This window comes from Raphanus sativus, chromosome 6 (assembly GCF_000801105.2).
Source record: "Raphanus sativus cultivar WK10039 chromosome 6, ASM80110v3, whole genome shotgun sequence".
NCBI lineage: Eukaryota > Viridiplantae > Streptophyta > Magnoliopsida > Brassicales > Brassicaceae > Raphanus > Raphanus sativus.
Window position 1 is genome coordinate 48,022,825 of NC_079516.1, and position 17,573 is coordinate 48,040,397.

At 34.5% G+C, this 17,573-nt stretch overlaps 3 protein-coding genes across 4 annotated transcripts; 1 reads left to right on the forward strand and 2 right to left on the reverse strand.

Annotated features, from left to right (window-relative positions):
- Nucleotides 1-1,060: 1,060 nt before the first annotated feature.
- On the reverse strand, nt 1,061-3,007 carry LOC108807190 (uncharacterized). Its single transcript, XM_018579448.2, has 2 exons — nt 1,440-3,007; nt 1,061-1,320 (listed from the first exon to the last, which is right to left on the reverse strand). The coding sequence occupies exons 1-2, from the start codon at nt 2,897-2,899 to the stop codon at nt 1,242-1,244; spliced, it is 1,539 nt and encodes a 512-aa protein (XP_018434950.1). The 5' UTR covers nt 2,900-3,007; the 3' UTR covers nt 1,061-1,241.
- Nucleotides 3,008-8,324: 5,317 nt separating this feature from the next.
- Nucleotides 8,325-10,301, forward strand: LOC108811098 (histone-lysine N-methyltransferase family member SUVH2-like; the record flags this gene model as incomplete). The annotated part of the gene is made up of 1 exon (XM_018583151.2): nt 8,325-10,301. A coding segment is annotated over one exon (1,854 nt), but the record flags the coding sequence as incomplete, so codon positions are not given.
- A 491-nt stretch (nt 10,302-10,792) lies between these two features.
- LOC108806315 (auxin-responsive protein IAA13) lies at nt 10,793-12,532 on the reverse strand. Of its 2 annotated transcripts, none has more exons than XM_018578394.2 (4): nt 12,022-12,532; nt 11,379-11,765; nt 11,232-11,293; nt 10,793-11,144 (listed from the first exon to the last, which is right to left on the reverse strand). In XM_018578394.2, the coding sequence occupies exons 1-4, from the start codon at nt 12,240-12,242 to the stop codon at nt 11,095-11,097; spliced, it is 720 nt and encodes a 239-aa protein (XP_018433896.1). In that variant the 5' UTR covers nt 12,243-12,532; the 3' UTR covers nt 10,793-11,094. The 2 variants fall into 2 exon arrangements, with proteins under 2 accessions (XP_018433896.1, XP_018433897.1); XM_018578395.2 differs by having other exon boundaries at nt 11,379-11,762; nt 12,022-12,523.
- Nucleotides 12,533-17,573: the final 5,041 nt, after the last annotated feature.

The window sequence follows — 17,573 nt, forward strand, 5'->3', positions numbered from 1 at the left end:
AGCAGCCTGATCAAAAGTTCAAAAAAATGAGCAACACGGAGAAATAGCAATGCAGCTTAGAGAAGAGACTATAGTACCATTGTTAGGGCCAAATATATTTGTTAGATTTTCCTAGAAACGTTCCCGAATAAAGATTTCCAAACGGGAGGAATCATTAGGAAAAGTAAATCTCAGAGAAACCAATTCAAAAGGTGTTTCCTGAGAAAGTTCTCCACCATGGATCCAGCGATGAATCAGACACACAAAATATTTCACTAACGTTTATCTCTGTCTCCAATATTAAGGCTGCATTCACGTTTCTGTCAGACGAAATTTTACCAAATAGAGATAGCAGAGACCTTAAACCCCTTAAAGCTTGTCCCTTTCCCTGTGCACAGAAAAATAAAATAAAAATATGCCCACAGGAAAGCAACAGATTCTCGTAGAAACTAGGAAATTTTCTGGCGTTTTCCCTCGGATGTTTGTTTTTCCTGGTTTGATGCATTGTCTCTCCCCCCTGGTTGCTGGAAAGAGAGAGAGAGAGAGAGACCAGAGATCCACGTAGACGTGCCAGGTAAGATATTTAGCTTTGTGATTCCGAAACTAACCCTATGATCAAACCGGATTGTTATTCAAACATTCTCCCACGGACCAATCCAGTTAGGATTTTTTTTTCTGGCAGTAGTACTAGTACATGTAATAATCAAAGTTTGTGTCTTTCTGCTCAAATAAAGATGTCTTGTTGATCTATCATATTTACTAGTACACTGTATGCTCTCTGACTTTTAGGTTGATTTCCCTGTCCAAAAAACTCAGAACATAATTGGAGACGAACTTTGACCTCAACCCATAGCTTTTTTTGTTGTTTTCAAGTTCCTCATCTTGTAGTCTCAGTGACCAAAATAGTCTCCTACTCAGCACAGGCTTTAGTTTTGTATCAGGATAGCTATTAAAATCAAATTACTGAGTGATATTCACTTGACATCTTATGTAAATTCAACATTTAGATTTTTTTTATACATCATCTCAAGTCTCTGCATTTGATTTGATTTATCTTATCTCTTTTTTTTTTCATCCAGCGTGAAATTTGAATTTGCTATGTGATAAAAGACTTTTAGTGTTTCTACAAGGAACCAGAGAACGCATTTTCTTTGTCAAGGTCCCAATCCTTCTACTTTATCTACGCCTGGTTAGCCCAGTAAGATCATGTCTTATGTCTCCGTAGAATGAAGCAAACATTACATATCTGTTTGATGCCCTATCTAATGCCATATTCCCAGTATAACAGCGATTACAAATAAGACCAACAAAGTAAAGTTGCCTCCTGGAAGAACCCATAACCTGCAAAATATCAAAAACCTTTTCGTTTCATATCACTCCTTACAAAGATAATTGACATAAAGAAATAAAACAGAGGACTAAACAGAAAGTTGTATAACATTGCTGGGTGAAGAAGATACCTGAGCTTCTTTCTAGACTGCTGAATATAAGCCATCGCAGGAGGCAGTACACCAAAGAGGAAACAGTTTGCATAAACACCTGCAAAATCCAAAGCCCTCGAAAACGTCGAGGGAAAGTACGTTGCAATCAGAGCTGGAACTCCAAGCACAAACAGCATCACCACCGCTTCAAATCCATCACGACCTCTCCCTACTGGTTCACTGTACGAAACTCCCCCATCAGTTACCGTACCAATTCTTCCATCTCCACTCGATTGCTTAGACTTAGACACAAGCTCCCATGTATCAAGAAGCTGTTTAGGGAAGCTAACAGCGTATCCGATCAAACTAGTGGCTAAGGCCGAGAAGGCAAAGCCTCGAACAGCAGATAAAGCAGAAGGGTTCACAGATAGAAGAAGCGAGATCGGGTCAATGGCTGAAGAAGAGACTTTGATCCTCGCAAGCCCCAAAACAATGAGGTTCCACGACAACACCATAACAAACGGCACAACACCGCCAACGAGAACCGCTCTCCGAGCATCCGTAACCGAATCCCCCGCGAGGTTGCATATGAAAGGAGTGATGACATGAAACCCCAGCGTCAGCACCATAACAGGAACCGCGGGTAAAACCGCGGAGACCTTCCAGCAAGACTGACCAAACGAGGCCAACACGTTGGACCTCGCCACGGACAGACCAATCGCAACAAGCGAAGTTATGGAGAAGAGCATGAGGAAGCAGAGACACCTGTTGGTGACATCAATAGCATCAAAAGGGAAGAAACCGATCAAAGTTCCAGACACCAGAGGGAAGATAGCATTGGCTAACAGAGGATTCATGGTGGGGAACCATTGAGAGACAACAGAGCCGATGCCAGAGACGCAAGCAACCATCAAAGCGAAACTCAGCGAAGCGTAGACAAAAGCCACAAAGATTCCAAATTTGTTCCCAAATGATTTAGTTGCAAGGGATGTAAAGCTGACCTCCGACGCGTTGTCTTCTTCCATAGCTGCGAAGCTGAGCTCAGCGACGAGGAGGATAGAGGAGATGACGTAGACCCAAGAACAGAGGAGAGCTACGGTCGATGGGATGGAGCCGGATCTGATGGTTGCGGCGGGGAGGCCGAGCATTCCGGGACCCACGGCGGTTCCGATGATCAGACTAACGGCGGCCCAGAAGCTTTTCCCCTTCTTGGGTTGTTCGTTGGTGATCTCCGAGTCCTGTAAAGTTTGGATCTTTTCGTCGTGAGTTGACTGAGTTTCGTCGTGGTGACTGCATCTGACGAGTAGTGAGTGGAGAGAGACATTCGGAGAGATGGGTTTGGTGAGCTGCGTTGGAGGCGAGCTACGGATATGACGACGGTCGGAGAACTTGAGAAAATTACTCCGGCGAGAAGAGAGTGTACGAGGAAGGGTATTTTGGGGAGAAAGATAAGATTTTGTGGGGGTTATTAGGCAATGCTGACGGAGAGGAAGAGCCATTGATTGTGATGTGGGAGATTCTCTGTCAAGTGGACCTGATCTGATTTGGTTTTGTTGCGAAGTTTTGGAGTGTTAACTGTGTTGTGTAGAGAGTTTGGGAAGTTTAGTTTAGTTGACTATTTTTTTAGGGCTTTTGTCTGGTAAATCAGACGCTAGAGCTTGATCCGTGCATCCGCACATATTGTTATTTTTATTTTTATACATTTGTATTTTTGTTTTAATAATATAGATGAGTCGTAGATCTTAATTAAAACGGATTAAAAATCGGGGTTAATCCTCTCGTCTCTCACTCGCTGCTCTTTAAAGTTTTTTTTGGGATGTGACATGTTTCTTGTGACACAAGGAGCTTCTTTTTTCTGAGTAAAATTCATGGTGACAAAGATGTTCATCAAGTTCAATCTAATCTCTATTGATCCTACCAGTGATCTTCGGTCTTATTGTCAGCACCCCGATTTTATGGATTGGGTTTATTAGATACAACTTAACTAATTTTATTTAAATATGCATTTCCCTATTTGTTTCTACAATAAACATTAGCTATAACTTAACTAATTTTATTTAAATATTTACGATAAACCATTTTTGTTTTTATACCAACTATTTTTTATTAAATACTAATTTTATGTTTAAAAAAATTATATCTTTTTTGTTTTCTCTATGAAAAAATTTCATTAATGTTAAAGCAAATACACGACGTGTAGTCTACTTTACTTTGATTTTTTTACTAAAAGTCAGATGAGTAATCTATATATATTTTATGAAATGCCGTGAATCCTCCATGTTTCATAAGTATGTTTCATAAGTATATAAATCTTGGCGTTTATTTCCTCAATATTTTTATATATTTTAGTATAAGATTTTTTAGTTAACTATTGATTTTATATTCTTTGTTTTACTTTTTTTATTAAATATTACCGAATATGTAACCTTCATTAGTAGATTCATTTCTGGGTTTTAAAATTTTGTTTCATCTATAAAATTAAATATCTATTAATATTTAAAATATTCACGACACGTGTTTATTTAACTTGATTACTTACTAAGTGTTTTAGTAAAAATAAGATATGTAATCTATATATATAAATCATCAACTCAAAATTCTCAAAAATAACTTATAAATATTTTTTACAGAGAAAAAAAGTCCAATCAAATATTCATCTTTTCAAGAAATGAGGTATTCCCCCAACTTTTAGTTTTGATTTTTGTTTTTTTTTTTCATAATCAATTATGGCTACGAACTACAGTGCTTCTTGTGGTTGTGGAAGAAGAACTCTAGGTTTCAGAATCCTTATAAATAGAACTGATGTTAAACTAAAGTATTTTTATTTCATTGTTTTGTAAAGAACTCTGGTGTCTCAAAAACTGTCTAAACTTTCAAAGATCTAAAAAGTTTAGCCTTGGTGGCAACTGATACAATATGGATGCATATTCAATCATTGCAATGTTTAACTTGTCTAAGCATTGATACTGATCATATCCATATGACAAGGTCAATGATCTCGATATTTGGATTTGTCAAAATAATTAAACTAATAATACCTTGATATATAAATAAAATATAAAATATTCAGAATATGTAAGAATATTGAAAATTATGAAGAACATTAGTTCTTTTGATGGAATGTTATGGACATTGAAACATATGTTTCTGTTCTTATAAATAGAGATTTTGTTTTTCATATTCGTGACATTTTATAGTATTTTTAAATTTAATACTATTTAATAATCTAAATATCTCAATTTTTGAATCCACACAGTAATAACACAAGGTTCTTTCCTGCTCTTGACACCTCAGACTTTTAGAATCATGTGGGAGTGACATGTCAATAAATGAAAAAACTTTTTAAACCACTCAGAACATTTTGTTTCTCCACCTCAGAAATCTTTCTACGCTCTCTTCTTCGACATTGTCGCTCTCGTGCAATCAGAAACTTCATTCAATCTCCCCTTTTTCAATTTGACCTTCTTCGATCTATCGGTTCCATAACCTTCGCTTTGATTTATCAAGGCCAACGACGATCGGTTGATTTCATAGCGAAATCAACACAACTCCTCCTCTCGCATCTATACTCAGAACAGAAGAGCACCGTTCACAACTCGATCTATACTCACAACTCCTCCTCTCTCTTCCTCTCGCATCTATGGTTCTTCTCGATAGAGGCAATCTAAAAGAGAAAGTCTCAACCTTTTTTTATTCTGTTTTGCTTTGCCTCTGATTTGCTTTTGCTTTTGTCTGTTTGTAGTTATCAAATACGCTTATATGTTCTTTAAAAATGTATCTATATATATTGATTTATGCGTGCTAATGTTTCCCAGGATCTGTCCAGTGCCGTGGAGCAATTCAAACTCGGTTCTCTGTACCAGGAAGGAAACAAACGGGTCTTACCTATTTCCGTGCAGATGAAATCCCAATCTAGGCTTTGGTACGTACGACAGAACTTGGTCTACCCATTATCTTTGTTTAAGTTCTGAATCAGAAAGGAAGAGATGTGTTGCATAGACAGTGATGATGGGTTTTGATGTCTAGATTTCCTATCCCATTTGATTTTGCAGGGCATAAGGAGAAAGCGTACACGGTGCTACTGACACGGATGAAGAGATTAGTGGTTGAGGCAAGAGACAGTGTTGTGTCCTATATAGTTGCTTAGTGCAAGCTGCAGAAAAAAAAAAAGAAATGATATCCTATGGTGTGAAGAAGATAGTGAGAGGTCCGGACCTTTGTTTGCTTACTAAGGTATGTTTTCCTCATGAGCTCTTTAAGTTTTGAAACCACACCCATGTCAGTGTCTTAAAAGAATGGTGATTTTCAAATAGACATAATACATAGCAAAGACAAGAAAAACATAAATATTAATAAAGTAGGTGTTGCATTATGTTTCTAATAAAAAAATAAAGCAAATGTAGAAATAGAAACCTACAAGATGAGACTGTGCCTAATCTTGATTTACACATAATTCATATAATCAATGAAACATAATATTTCTTTGTAGATTAAGTAGCAGTCACATACTTCGTCAAACTGTCCAACAACTCATTCATCACCAACCTCAATTTGAGAGAGTAGCATTTCATAACCACGGTAATCCCTTACACTCATCTCTAGAACAACTCGACTGCAATTTTCTAGGCATTGCCAAACAGCTTCAAATTTGGATGTTTTGCTCCCTTTTTTCTTGGGATATCTCAGAACAGCCTTTAATCCTTCAATGTTTTTCTTTGTCGAAATTTTGCAGCTTGCAAAGAGAGGAAGAGAAGATAGCAGTTTGGAACAAAATGCACAAGGTTTGGGACACTTGTGAGGATGAAAGTAGAACCTGCCATTAGAAAACTCGGTCCTCCTTCACTTATATGAAAACTCCCATAAACCAATCAAACCATGATGATTGTACTGATTTTTTTTTTTTTTGCTTGAATCACATGTGAAGCTGGAGAAGAAGAAAGACCATTACTGGATAAGATCTTTTACAAGCTTCAAACAACCAAGTCGAGAGGTCAGGTGGAGTTCAGTATTCAGTGATCATCAACGAGAACAAAAGTTTTGACTATAGATCCCTGCAATAAAACAGTAGCACAATATATATATACCAATAGCTACAACTCAAAAAGTTGAGAAATGAGATTCATGACATAGTGATTGGTGTCATGGAAGTTATTGAGAAACCAGAATTAAACTCTCATATATAGTTCCAGTTGGTTCTAAACGTCTGCACCAAAACCTGTAAAGTAGACAAAGGATAAAAAAAATCATGGGTTGTTTTTTTAAGCTTGGTCTGAGTAGTGACGGATGCTTATGGTTTGATCAGAGATGCGTGTATTGTTTTATACGAAAGTTATAAAATGAGATATGATGATGGTTAAATATTATCCTCGGGTCATCTAAAAAATAGACTGCACATTTAAAGTGATGAAAAGAAACAAGATCAACAATTAAAAATATAAAGGGATCTTGAACAATCTCCAATTCAAAAAGATATGAATTTCCTTTCACTTTGTTAAGGTTTTTTTTTTTTTGAAAAGGCCATTCTATTGTTAAGAAAAAAAAATGCACATTTGAATTCTTTGAAACTAACAAAAAAATAGAATTGTGTATTAGATCAGACATGTCAACACTATTGAGCCTCTCTTCTCTCTGTTATAATAAAATTAGAGAATGATTTTAGCTATAAAAAAAACTCTTCTAGAAAAAGTTTTCGTAAAGAATGCCCTTTATTAAAAAAAAAGTTTTCATAAACACTACATTTTTAGAAAGATACCAAAATCTAACAAAAAGTAATGTCAAAAATAATAACTACTATACAATAATATTTGTCATGCTATTAAATCACATCAAATTTCACCAATTTATTCTCTAAGATTTTAGTATTTAGTAACAAGCGAATACACAAATGTAGAAATTACAATATATGTTAGATTGTAAATATAAGAATAAGAAAACTTATAATTGATATTGATGTACTTATTTATTTTCAAAATATTTTTAAAATTATATTAAATTTAAGAAAAAATTAAAAAAAAAACTGCAGCATCGCTCGGGTAATTACTTAGATTTTGATTTCAAAATCTATCTTAATCATTTAATTAAGTATTTTTTCGTTGTGAACGACAATTATAAACAGAAATCGAGAGTTATCTAACTCCAACAAATATTGTCTATATAAACTAACAATAAGTATTTCAATAAGATGTATATACTCTTATTATATACTAAATTTAAATGTTTACAAAGAAACGTTATGATTTGATCTTAAGATATATACGTCACATTAAGAAATGATATTTATTCAAAATCACACAGAAAAGAACACATAATTTAGAGAAAAAAATATCTGATTTGAATTTTTCTATTAGGCCTCAAAATTATTTTATGGGATATCATTTTTATGTTTTAATATAAATTAAACCAAAAATTTTACTCCTTAGAATATAATATTTAATTATTTTCTTTTATGAAAACAATCCCATTGTTAACAAACACAACGAAGAATTACTATTTTTAAAACTACATAAAATGTAAAAGTAAAACCAAAGTTAGGAGTGCATTGTCTTACTAGATATGCATGGCTTCTTATATATATAAATATTCATCATTTTTTATTATAGTTTATTATTCATTGCTAACAAAATAAATTTTATAAGTTTAGTAACATTTTCTAGAATTGTAACTTCTCAAAATGTAGAAATATTTGTTATAAAATATTCATTTTTAATGATATATATATATATATAGATCATTTTCTCAAATCTGTAAGATATAATATTTCAACAATATTTATTAATTTTATAATATTTAAAAAATATAAGTATAAAATGATTTTAACAAAATTCAACCGCGGCGTAGCGCGGGAAATATCCTAGTATTATTAAATCCTTAGAAGAATCGTAACCTCTTCCGTCTGGTTGTAACATCTGGATGTTGTCACTGTAATCTCTGACTAACAGGAGCAACTCCTTAAACGCACCTGGAAATGATGGAAGGTCTGATTCTGATCGTGGCTCAAGTTATTCCCGGCCACGAAGTCCAGGTGCTGTTCTGCCTCTCCCCGCTTCGCATGGGAGAATGACTTTTCTAGTCCCGATCCCAGACCTTAACCTCATGCCGGATTCCCCACCCCAGGAAACCTCCTCAACCGCCGGAATCACCCCCGGAGGGTCATTGGCTTCGACACTAGACGTTGAAGCGGACAAGGGTTCGAACTCCCTCGCGATCGTCCCCGTACCGGATCACGAAAACCACGTGGTTCAAACGCTCGACCAGGACAACCAGAAACTTGACCGGTATGTCTTCAAACGGACTCGAATGATCTACGACTCTCTCCGGCTTCATCTCACTGTGGAGGAGTTGAGGCGTCCCGAACCTAACCCCTACCGGAGGGCCGTCAATCTCAAAGCTTCGAGACTGATGGAAGAAAGTGAGCTGTGTCTGCACAAGGGTCAACACTTGGTAGGTTCAGTCCCCGGAGTTGAGATCGGCGACCTTTTCTTTTACCGTAAGGAACTGTGCATGTTCGGTTTACACCGCCCGTTACAATCCGGGATTGACTATACATCAGCTCACCGAAGCTCCTTTGGCGTGCCTATAGCAACCAGCATCGTCGTATCAGGTGGTTACGAGGATGACGAAGACAAAGGAGACGAACTGGTTTATTCAGGCCAGGGTGGTCGGGACAATTCCGGGCAGCAACGTCAGCACCAGAAGCTAGAACGCGGGAATCTAGCTATGGTACAAAGCATGCACCACGGTGTCGCGGTACGAGTCATTCGCGGGTTTGAGTACGACAACGGAGTCAGATCGAAGGTGTTCGTGTACGACGGCCTGTACAGGATCGTGGAGTACAGCCTTGTTAGAGGGAAGTCAGGGTTTGATATCTTCAAGTTCACACTTGTTAGAATCCAAGGACAAGCTGAGCTGGGCAGTGCAAGACTGAAGCGTGCACAAACACTTATAAGCACACCATTATATGCGTTGCCTGCTGGGTATATAAGCTTTGACCTTTATGGTAATAACCAGGGTGTCCCGGTGTGTCTGTATAACGACATTGATTTTGACCGCTCACCGCTGAACTATGAGTATATTGCGCAATCTGCCATCAGTAGTGTAATAACTGGTAAGGGAGAGACCGACGGTGGCTGCGAGTGTAAATACTCATGCAGTGATGATTGTATATGCGTAAGGAAGAATGGTGGTGAGCTTCCTTACAGCCCTTACGGAAAGTTATTAAGAGGGAAACCAGTTATTTTCGAATGCGGGATTACGTGCAAGTGCGCTTATGGCTGCGCGAACCGTGTCGCGCAGAGGGGGTTGAGGAAAAAGATGGAAGTTTTCCGAACCAGGGAACTTGGTTGGGGTGTGAGGTCGCTTGATTTGATTCACGCGGGCGAGTTTATCTGTGAGTATGCTGGTGTCATGGTCACAAAAGAGCAAGCGGAGATTATGTCGATGAACGGGGATATGCTGGTCTATCCGGGACGGTTTGCTGGAACCTGGAAGCTGTGGGGTAATTTATCTGATGTTTACCCGGGTAATGTCCCGCCGAGTTATCCTACTCTCCCACCAATTGATTATGCAATGGATGTGTCGACGATGAGAAGCGTGGCTGCTTTCATTCGTCACAGCAAAGAACCAAATGTGATGGTTCAGTTTGTGTTCCATGACCATAACAACTTGAAGTTTCCTCGCGTCATGCTTTTTGCACTTGATAACATCTCTCCGTTAACTGAGTTGAGCCTGGACTATGTGTTGGCCGATGAAGTGGACGAGAGACTCGCCATCTGTAACTGAGTACTTGTTTCCAAAGCTTGTTTCTGTGTTTGTCTTTTTTTTTTTTTTTTGAACACATGTGTTTGTCTTTTCTTTTTTGTTGGATCTTGCAAACAAATGCTTTTGACTTTGTTTCTCTATTTCTTCCCTTATCTTTCTGCAAGTTAATTTGTCATATTCTTTTCTTATTATCTCATCTGATCTGATATTTTTGAGAGTATTGCCATTTTCTAAGCCGGTATGAACAAAGTCATAAGAATATGATTTCACTTTCAGGACCAAGACATTCAGTGGACATACAGTCCTTACATAAGAATATGATTTCACTTTCTGAACTGTGAATTTTATGGGAATGGACATCCATGGAAAAGCTGAGGTGGAAACAACTAACAAATAAGGAGGAATGAGTCAATAGTGAGTCTGTGTACCAATCCAAAACTAAAAAACTTCGTAAATGAAATTATATTTCATTCTAAAAATAGAGAAATTAAAAGCTTTGTTTCCATTTTGTACAGATTGTCATTTCTCTATTTTTAGAATGAAATATAAAATGTAGATTATAGACTCGTTTATAGATGTCGTGTGGATTATAGACTCGTTTCTTGGATCAATTAGAGCGAACCATAAAACAAAAGTTTTGTTACAAAACCCTTAAAACGAGACTAGATAAGCTTCAAATATTTACAGTGTGGTAAAAGAAATAAAGAGCATTCTCTTCCATAGTATATGATGAAATCACAAACAGTAAAATAAAAAGACAGCAACCAAAGATAAGAAAGAAAAAAACTAAAGAAAAAACTAGAAAAAAAAACCATTAGAAGAACCAAGAAACATAAACAAACTTGATAGGATCAATCTAGCTTCTGTGTTCTTCCTTATGCTTGCTTCAAAAACCCCACAAAATAAAACCTGTAACAACGTAATGTCGAACAGAGAGCTAAACCGGTTGCTTTCTTTGTCTCTCGTTCGGTTCTTGATGCCTTGCAGCTGCATATACTAATATGTTTTAGTCCAATATTTTTATACATGTCTACACAAACAATAAGAGACACCAAGACGAGATAGTCTACATACCAAGTCCATTAGCTTCAGAGGTTTTCATCACCCTAAGCCTTTTCACCGAGGTGGTAAACATTCTGAAAAAAAAAAAAATTAGATCATTATAAAACATTCATCAGACTTTAAGACATGATAAACTCAAAGTTTTTTAGATGTTTTTACCTCCATGGGACATCACCAACAAGCATCCAGTCTCCTTCCTTGTCTTCATAAGTAAGTACAAACTCAGAAGATCCATCTAAAAGCCTCAACGGTTTGGTGAACTGGCCCGTTAACCCGATAGTACCCGGTTTAGAGCGAAAGAACATATCTTCCAGTGTCTGCGCCAGATTCTCGTAAGAGGAATGAGCATTCAAGTCCACTTTCCTTCCTATAGCAACTCCATCCATGTTCACCTTAATAAACCCGACTTGCACTTTCTTGGCCACGTCTTTAGGCTCATCATCATCTACTTTCTTCTTACCAGCTTCCTCTTCTTCCCTAGCCGACTTTGCAGCTAAACTGTTCATCCTGTGAGATCCAATAGGTGGCCATCCCACAACTTGACTGCTACAACACAAAGCAAACCATCACTACTCAGGACTTGTTGATACCAAAACGAATCAATAGCTATTTTCTCAACAAACCAAGAACATATGAGACTCTTAATTACAAAAACAGAGCATTTCTTCATACATAAGTTAACAGGGTCGGTCCATCTGAATAAACTGAGCTAACTCTTAGCAATAGCCAAACAATAAGAGTCTTTAGCTCCTTTTTAGACAAAAGCTAGGAAAGGATTAAACTTTAATGACAAAAGACGAACCTTGAGCGAGGAGGAGATGCACCAGCGTGAGAAGCAGAGTCAGCAGCTCGTTTAGAGCCAACAGAAGGAAAATCTTTTGCTGTCAAGAGTCTCCCACGCTCTCCCCACGCGCCGCCGCCGCCTGGTTTACCAATCTTGGCCGCCGTTCCACCGCCAAGACTGAGCCCTAAACCCAGTTCTAGCTCACTTTCAGCTTTCCCCATCTCAAGCTCAGTAATCATTTTAGAGAGCACAACAACAGCAACAACAAACCCACTAAGAAAGAGTCGTAAAGAAATTCCAAAACAAAAGCCAAAAGAGACTTTTACAAGTGAAGAACTAAAGAAAACAACCTGAGAGTGCAAAATGGAAAGGAGACAAAGAAAGAGAGAGAGAAGAAAACAAGAAAACAGACAACACAGAAAGAGACAGAGAGAGGATTTTAAGGGGTTTCTTAAAATCTGGAGAGAGTTGAGGGGAGAAGAAAGAGAGAGAGGATTAGGTGGTGGAGAGAGTGATGAGAAAGGGGACCCATATGTCTGGTAGTGGTAGTGGCCATACCAACAACAATGCCATTCTTCTTCTTTAAAGTCCTTTTCTACTTTTTCATTTTTATTTTTTTTTAAGTAAAGATTTTAACTTTTCTTCCCGACATTATCATACTTGTCGTGCTCTCGTCGCGTTAATTGTTTTGTTTTTAAATGAAACTAGATTTTCACCCGCACGCCCGTGCGGGTATTTATATTTATTTTTATTTCGAAATAGTTACGGTATTTGTTTTTATAATTAGTATATATATATATTTTAATGTTTACCGTATAACTAATTATGTATTATTATATTTTTAAATGTATCGTGAGAAGGTTTGTTGGTCGATATTGACCAATGCTTATGATATAGAAAATGTTTGTTTGTCGATATTGTCCAAATGGTTCAATATATAATAATAATTGGAATTATTTATGAAAAAAGTATTCAAATTATAAAAGTTGTTTTCCTTAGTTTTTATGCTCACTTTGTAATCCAAAGAATAACGAACTAATAATATGTTCTTAGTTGAATTTCCATTGACTGAATATATGATAATTATATGGTTTATATTTTCCATAAAAAGTTATAAATTTATAGTGGAACAGTGTATGATAAGAAGATGCCATTGTATTTTTGGTGTGATTCCAAATTTATAAGACTTCGTATTGCTTAAAGAAATGGATGATGAGTGGTTAAGGCTTTTAACTAATTCTGGTTTTAGTAATGTGATTGAATTGACCTTTGTTTGGTTATTTATTACTACGTACAGTTTGGTTAGTTATATAAATTATATTTAAATGGTTTGATTTAAGTATTAAACATGGTTTAAATTAGTGACATAGACTTGTAATATTTAAAGAATATTGAGGGCGAATTTCAGTTTGTATTATATAATTATTACTCCATCTGTACCATTTTAAGTGGTGTTCAAAGATTTTTATTTTGTTTCATAATAAGTGATGTTTTCACTATTATAGATAATATTTATTGCAATTTAAAATTTGTAACCAATTAAAAAATGCTGTAATTTTTTTATTAGTTGAATTAATTTTTTTTAATGTTATTTTTATGTAACCAAGATAAATTGTATAGAAATATGTATTTTCTTAATATTTATGGAAAAACCTTAAACACCACTTAAACTGGTACAAATGAAGTATATTTTAGATTACATTGAGTAATTTTATTTGGTTGTGTTTTTCATATATTTTATCATCGATATTAGATATCATATAACAATCCAACATTTATATATATAAAGTTATATATGTATAAGATATATAAATAACGATTGCTTTGAATTAAAAGTACGAAAAATAGACAACTACGGGTTAGTATGTTATCAAAATATGATACATAAGTTTTAACTATTGTAACAAAATAAAATAATTGTTCAATTTCTATCTACTCTGTAACATATAACAAATTAAGATTATAATTTTTAAGAAAATAAAATGAAAATACCAATTCAATTTAACTGATAACAAATTACTATTGGGCTTAACTTTGTGTAGATTTTTATTATTAAATTAGGTTATATTAAATTGTTAAATGCAAAGGAAAAATTTGATAAATGCCCACTACCCGAATAGTTGAGTAATTATTTTGTAAACCCTATATATATATATATGAAACCTTAGAGTGAATTTAAGTTCACAAGATATTATGTATGTATAATATATTGGTTAGCACAAATTTAGGCAATATTTTGGATGCTAATTATTGACAGTGTTTGATATGGAGATTTGAGGAACTAATTTATAGCTGATTTTTAGTTAAAATTCAAATTAGGAAATCATAAATTAAACAGCAAAAATAAAAAAATATTTAATTAATTCAATGGCATTCCACTGTAAATATTGAGCAAATCTATGGGGTATTTCTTATTTGTACTTTAGTTTTAATAGATTAGATTAAAAATTTAAAACTATATAGTATCAAAAACTGTTGTATGTGTGTTATATTATTTTTGGAAAGCTTTGTTTAAACATCACTCTTTCTTTTTCTATTTTTGCAAGAATTTGTATTCGTTTTGATGATCACCATATATGGAGTTTATTTTGTATTCATACAATCTTACTTGGTTGTTATGCTTCATCATATTCATTACACGCAAAAGTGCTACATCTATGAACGTATACAGGCTAGCCAGTTTTGAAAAGTTTAGTTAGGAACTTAGGATTAATAATGCAATCTATATAAAGATAGTGGAGATACATCTGTTAAAATCTAATTGGAACGACTAATCATTTTTAGTCTTTAGTCATGCTATCATCGTTTGAACTTAAAGATTGCTATGTTTATTCATATCTATATACATGTATCAGTGATAATGATATGATATGTTTTCTTCACTAATCAAATGAGTTTCATTTTAATACCCATGTATTTGTTTTTAACAAAAAATATTGTCATTAGATCATGTATATTCATTCCCCTTGCTTATTTATTTATGTTTCGTTGGGGACTATGATTGATGTCAAATAAAGTGAGTTGCACAATATGAATTATCAAATAAATAGTAGTGATGAGATTAGGCATCATTATGTTTCCTGATATGCTATGATGATTCTTTGAAAACTTTTTTCAATCGCAATTGATGTGTGGAAATTCCCCTTTCGATCAAAATCATGACTAAGTGACATTATGAGCTCATATATTTCATACTCTATTGATGGATTTGTTAGAAAAAAAGGAACTTGGTTTTCTTTAATAATTTGAACATTTTGAAAATTGAATTAATAATTTCGATGGTCTAAAACATGACCGTCGCAATATGAACAACTAAACAACTATTCCGAAGAAGGAAAAAAAAAAGACAATATAAAAGATAAGACTTTTTTGTCTTCAACAATACAAAATTGCATAAATATAATTTTAGTGGCAAGCTTACTCTTATCTTGACGTAAACCTTTCCATATAAAAATATTTCTTATTTATATATTATATTTTTATTATTTGGTAAGATTGTATATTTCAAAAAAAAAAACATATAGACACATTGCTGTTTTTGAATAACCAGAGGTAATCCGACCAATCTTCCAAGACCAGGCGCATCAGTTGGTAATACCGAAACATGACGTAAATCCATCCTCTTAGCGAGAATCGAACTATGGGCAAATATCTACATACATTGTTGCATACTATTTATGATTTAGTTCCATGTTTTTTTACCAAATCATATAATTACTCTCTTCTTACAATTTTAACAGTTTAATCATCATTCTAGTAACATTTTAATCAATAATCGTAAGCTAACTATAACATACGTTTGTTGTAGATGTGAAATTAGTAATCATAAGATGTTAAAATTTCAAAATGTCAATATCATATTTACAATTGTATTTTAGCAAAAAAAAAGTTACACATGTGGTATTTTTCTTAGGAATTATTTATAGGACACTTGCATATCTTCAAAGCAAACGTATTCTCTCGGTTCCAGGATCCATCAGTTAGTCAATATCAGATATTTGATTCTATGTTTTTCAAGATATATCACATTATACGTTTGTTCTAGAATTCCGTGAAGTTTTTAAATTAGCGATTTATTCATCTTCCTCCTTTTGCAATTTTCGTCGCTTCTTCTTTGGCTATCTGTGTCGTTCCTTTATAGGACAAAAGGCACGAACATTGCTTTAACCATAAAGTCGGAACCCAAGTGGGCTGTGGGGTTTGCTAGATATGTAATTAAGAAAATAGATTGATAGAAATTAACATTTATTTATTCATAACCGCGATTCCGCATTAGCATTTTATATATTTGGAAAATTAGAGAGAAAGTTGATGTGTCGAGTTATAAAATTCTAAGAACTGCCATAAGTGCATAGTAATATCGATGTATCATTTATTGGTTGATTTCACAAAGTATCGGACGATGCATGATGCTCGAAAAGTGGAGAAGCGTATTAAGCTAAGACCACATGCATAAGTAAAAGCAGACCACATGCAGATACGTATGAATCAAGAAACAAAGACTCGATCATCTCAATAAGTTGAAACTTGAGATAAAATGTTGTGGGAATGCTAGAAGCTTCTCACGCTGAAACCTAAACGAGTCATCTGATATATACCTTTCAAAATATTGTTTACTTGTCTGTTAACTCGTTTCAATGGAAACAAAAATTCGTTATAATGGATTTACCCCTCGTTGCGTAGATTAATTTACTAGAAACGCAGATGAATCTTAATTCGAGGATTGCAAATTTATGTTTCGCCACGTATATAATACGTGTTGTGATCCTTTACGAAGTGCTGGTGAAAAGAAAAAAAAAGAGTGAAGCAACAGATAAATTACGTTTTAGCTTGAAACAATATTCTGTAAAGCTTTATCAACGTTATCTAGCGTTCGTGTATCTTTTAACTAATCAAGTTTCTATATCTGACGAATTATAATCGATCAAATTTACCGTGAATTGTGTATGTCTCCTGGAACATGCATGCGCAACTTGAAGTTAATATATATGGAATCATAAGGAAAAGACAAAAGGAGATTCATGATATATAATTTGTAATCAAATGTTCAGGGTAAATGATGAAGACTTCACGCTTGAAAATAATAAATATATTTATGCAACATATATATGTGATAAAGTATAAACATTCGAATTGTACCATATTCCAGACTTCAAGCTTTCATGCATCTATATATGTGTGTTTGTTTTAATTTATCGTATAAACATTTGGAGTGTTTGCAACATTCCTATTGTAAGTTTGTAAGAAAACTGTTAGTTGCCAAAACAAAAACTATTTGGTAACGTATTGAGTTTGTAAAAAGAATGTATACTGTAAAATAAGATTAAATACTTATGATTTTAGAAAGTATTGATTGTTTATGTGAAATCATTTTATAGAATAAAATAAATTAGTGTTGTTCTTTTATCAGAAAAGATTAGCGTTTTCCTTAGGATTATATGGCATCCGATCGAATATCATGCTATTGAAGAAAAGTCTTAGTCACGATTCAAAGATTAAAGCATATAGTTGATAATCACTCGGTACTAAAAAAGAAAACGTGTGTAATATTATATATTTATATATGACGA

Excerpts from the sequence above, each read along its gene's own strand:
- LOC108807190 (XM_018579448.2), bottom strand. The coding sequence starts at position 2,899 with ATGGCTCTTCCTCTCCGTCAGCATTGCCTAATAACCCCCACAAAATCT. Across the intron at positions 1,321-1,439 it reads CAGTCTAGAAAGAAGCTCAG|GTTATGGGTTCTTCCAGGAG; the intron begins GTATCTTCTTCA and ends GATATTTTGCAG.
- LOC108806315 (XM_018578394.2), bottom strand. The coding sequence starts at position 12,242 with ATGATTACTGAGCTTGAGATGGGGAAAGCTGAAAGTGAGCTAGAACTG. Across the intron at positions 11,766-12,021 it reads GCATCTCCTCCTCGCTCAAG|CAGTCAAGTTGTGGGATGGC; the intron begins GTTCGTCTTTTG and ends TTTGTGTTGTAG. Across the intron at positions 11,145-11,231 it reads CTCTGAAGCTAATGGACTTG|CTGCAAGGCATCAAGAACCG; the intron begins GTATGTAGACTA and ends TAGTATATGCAG.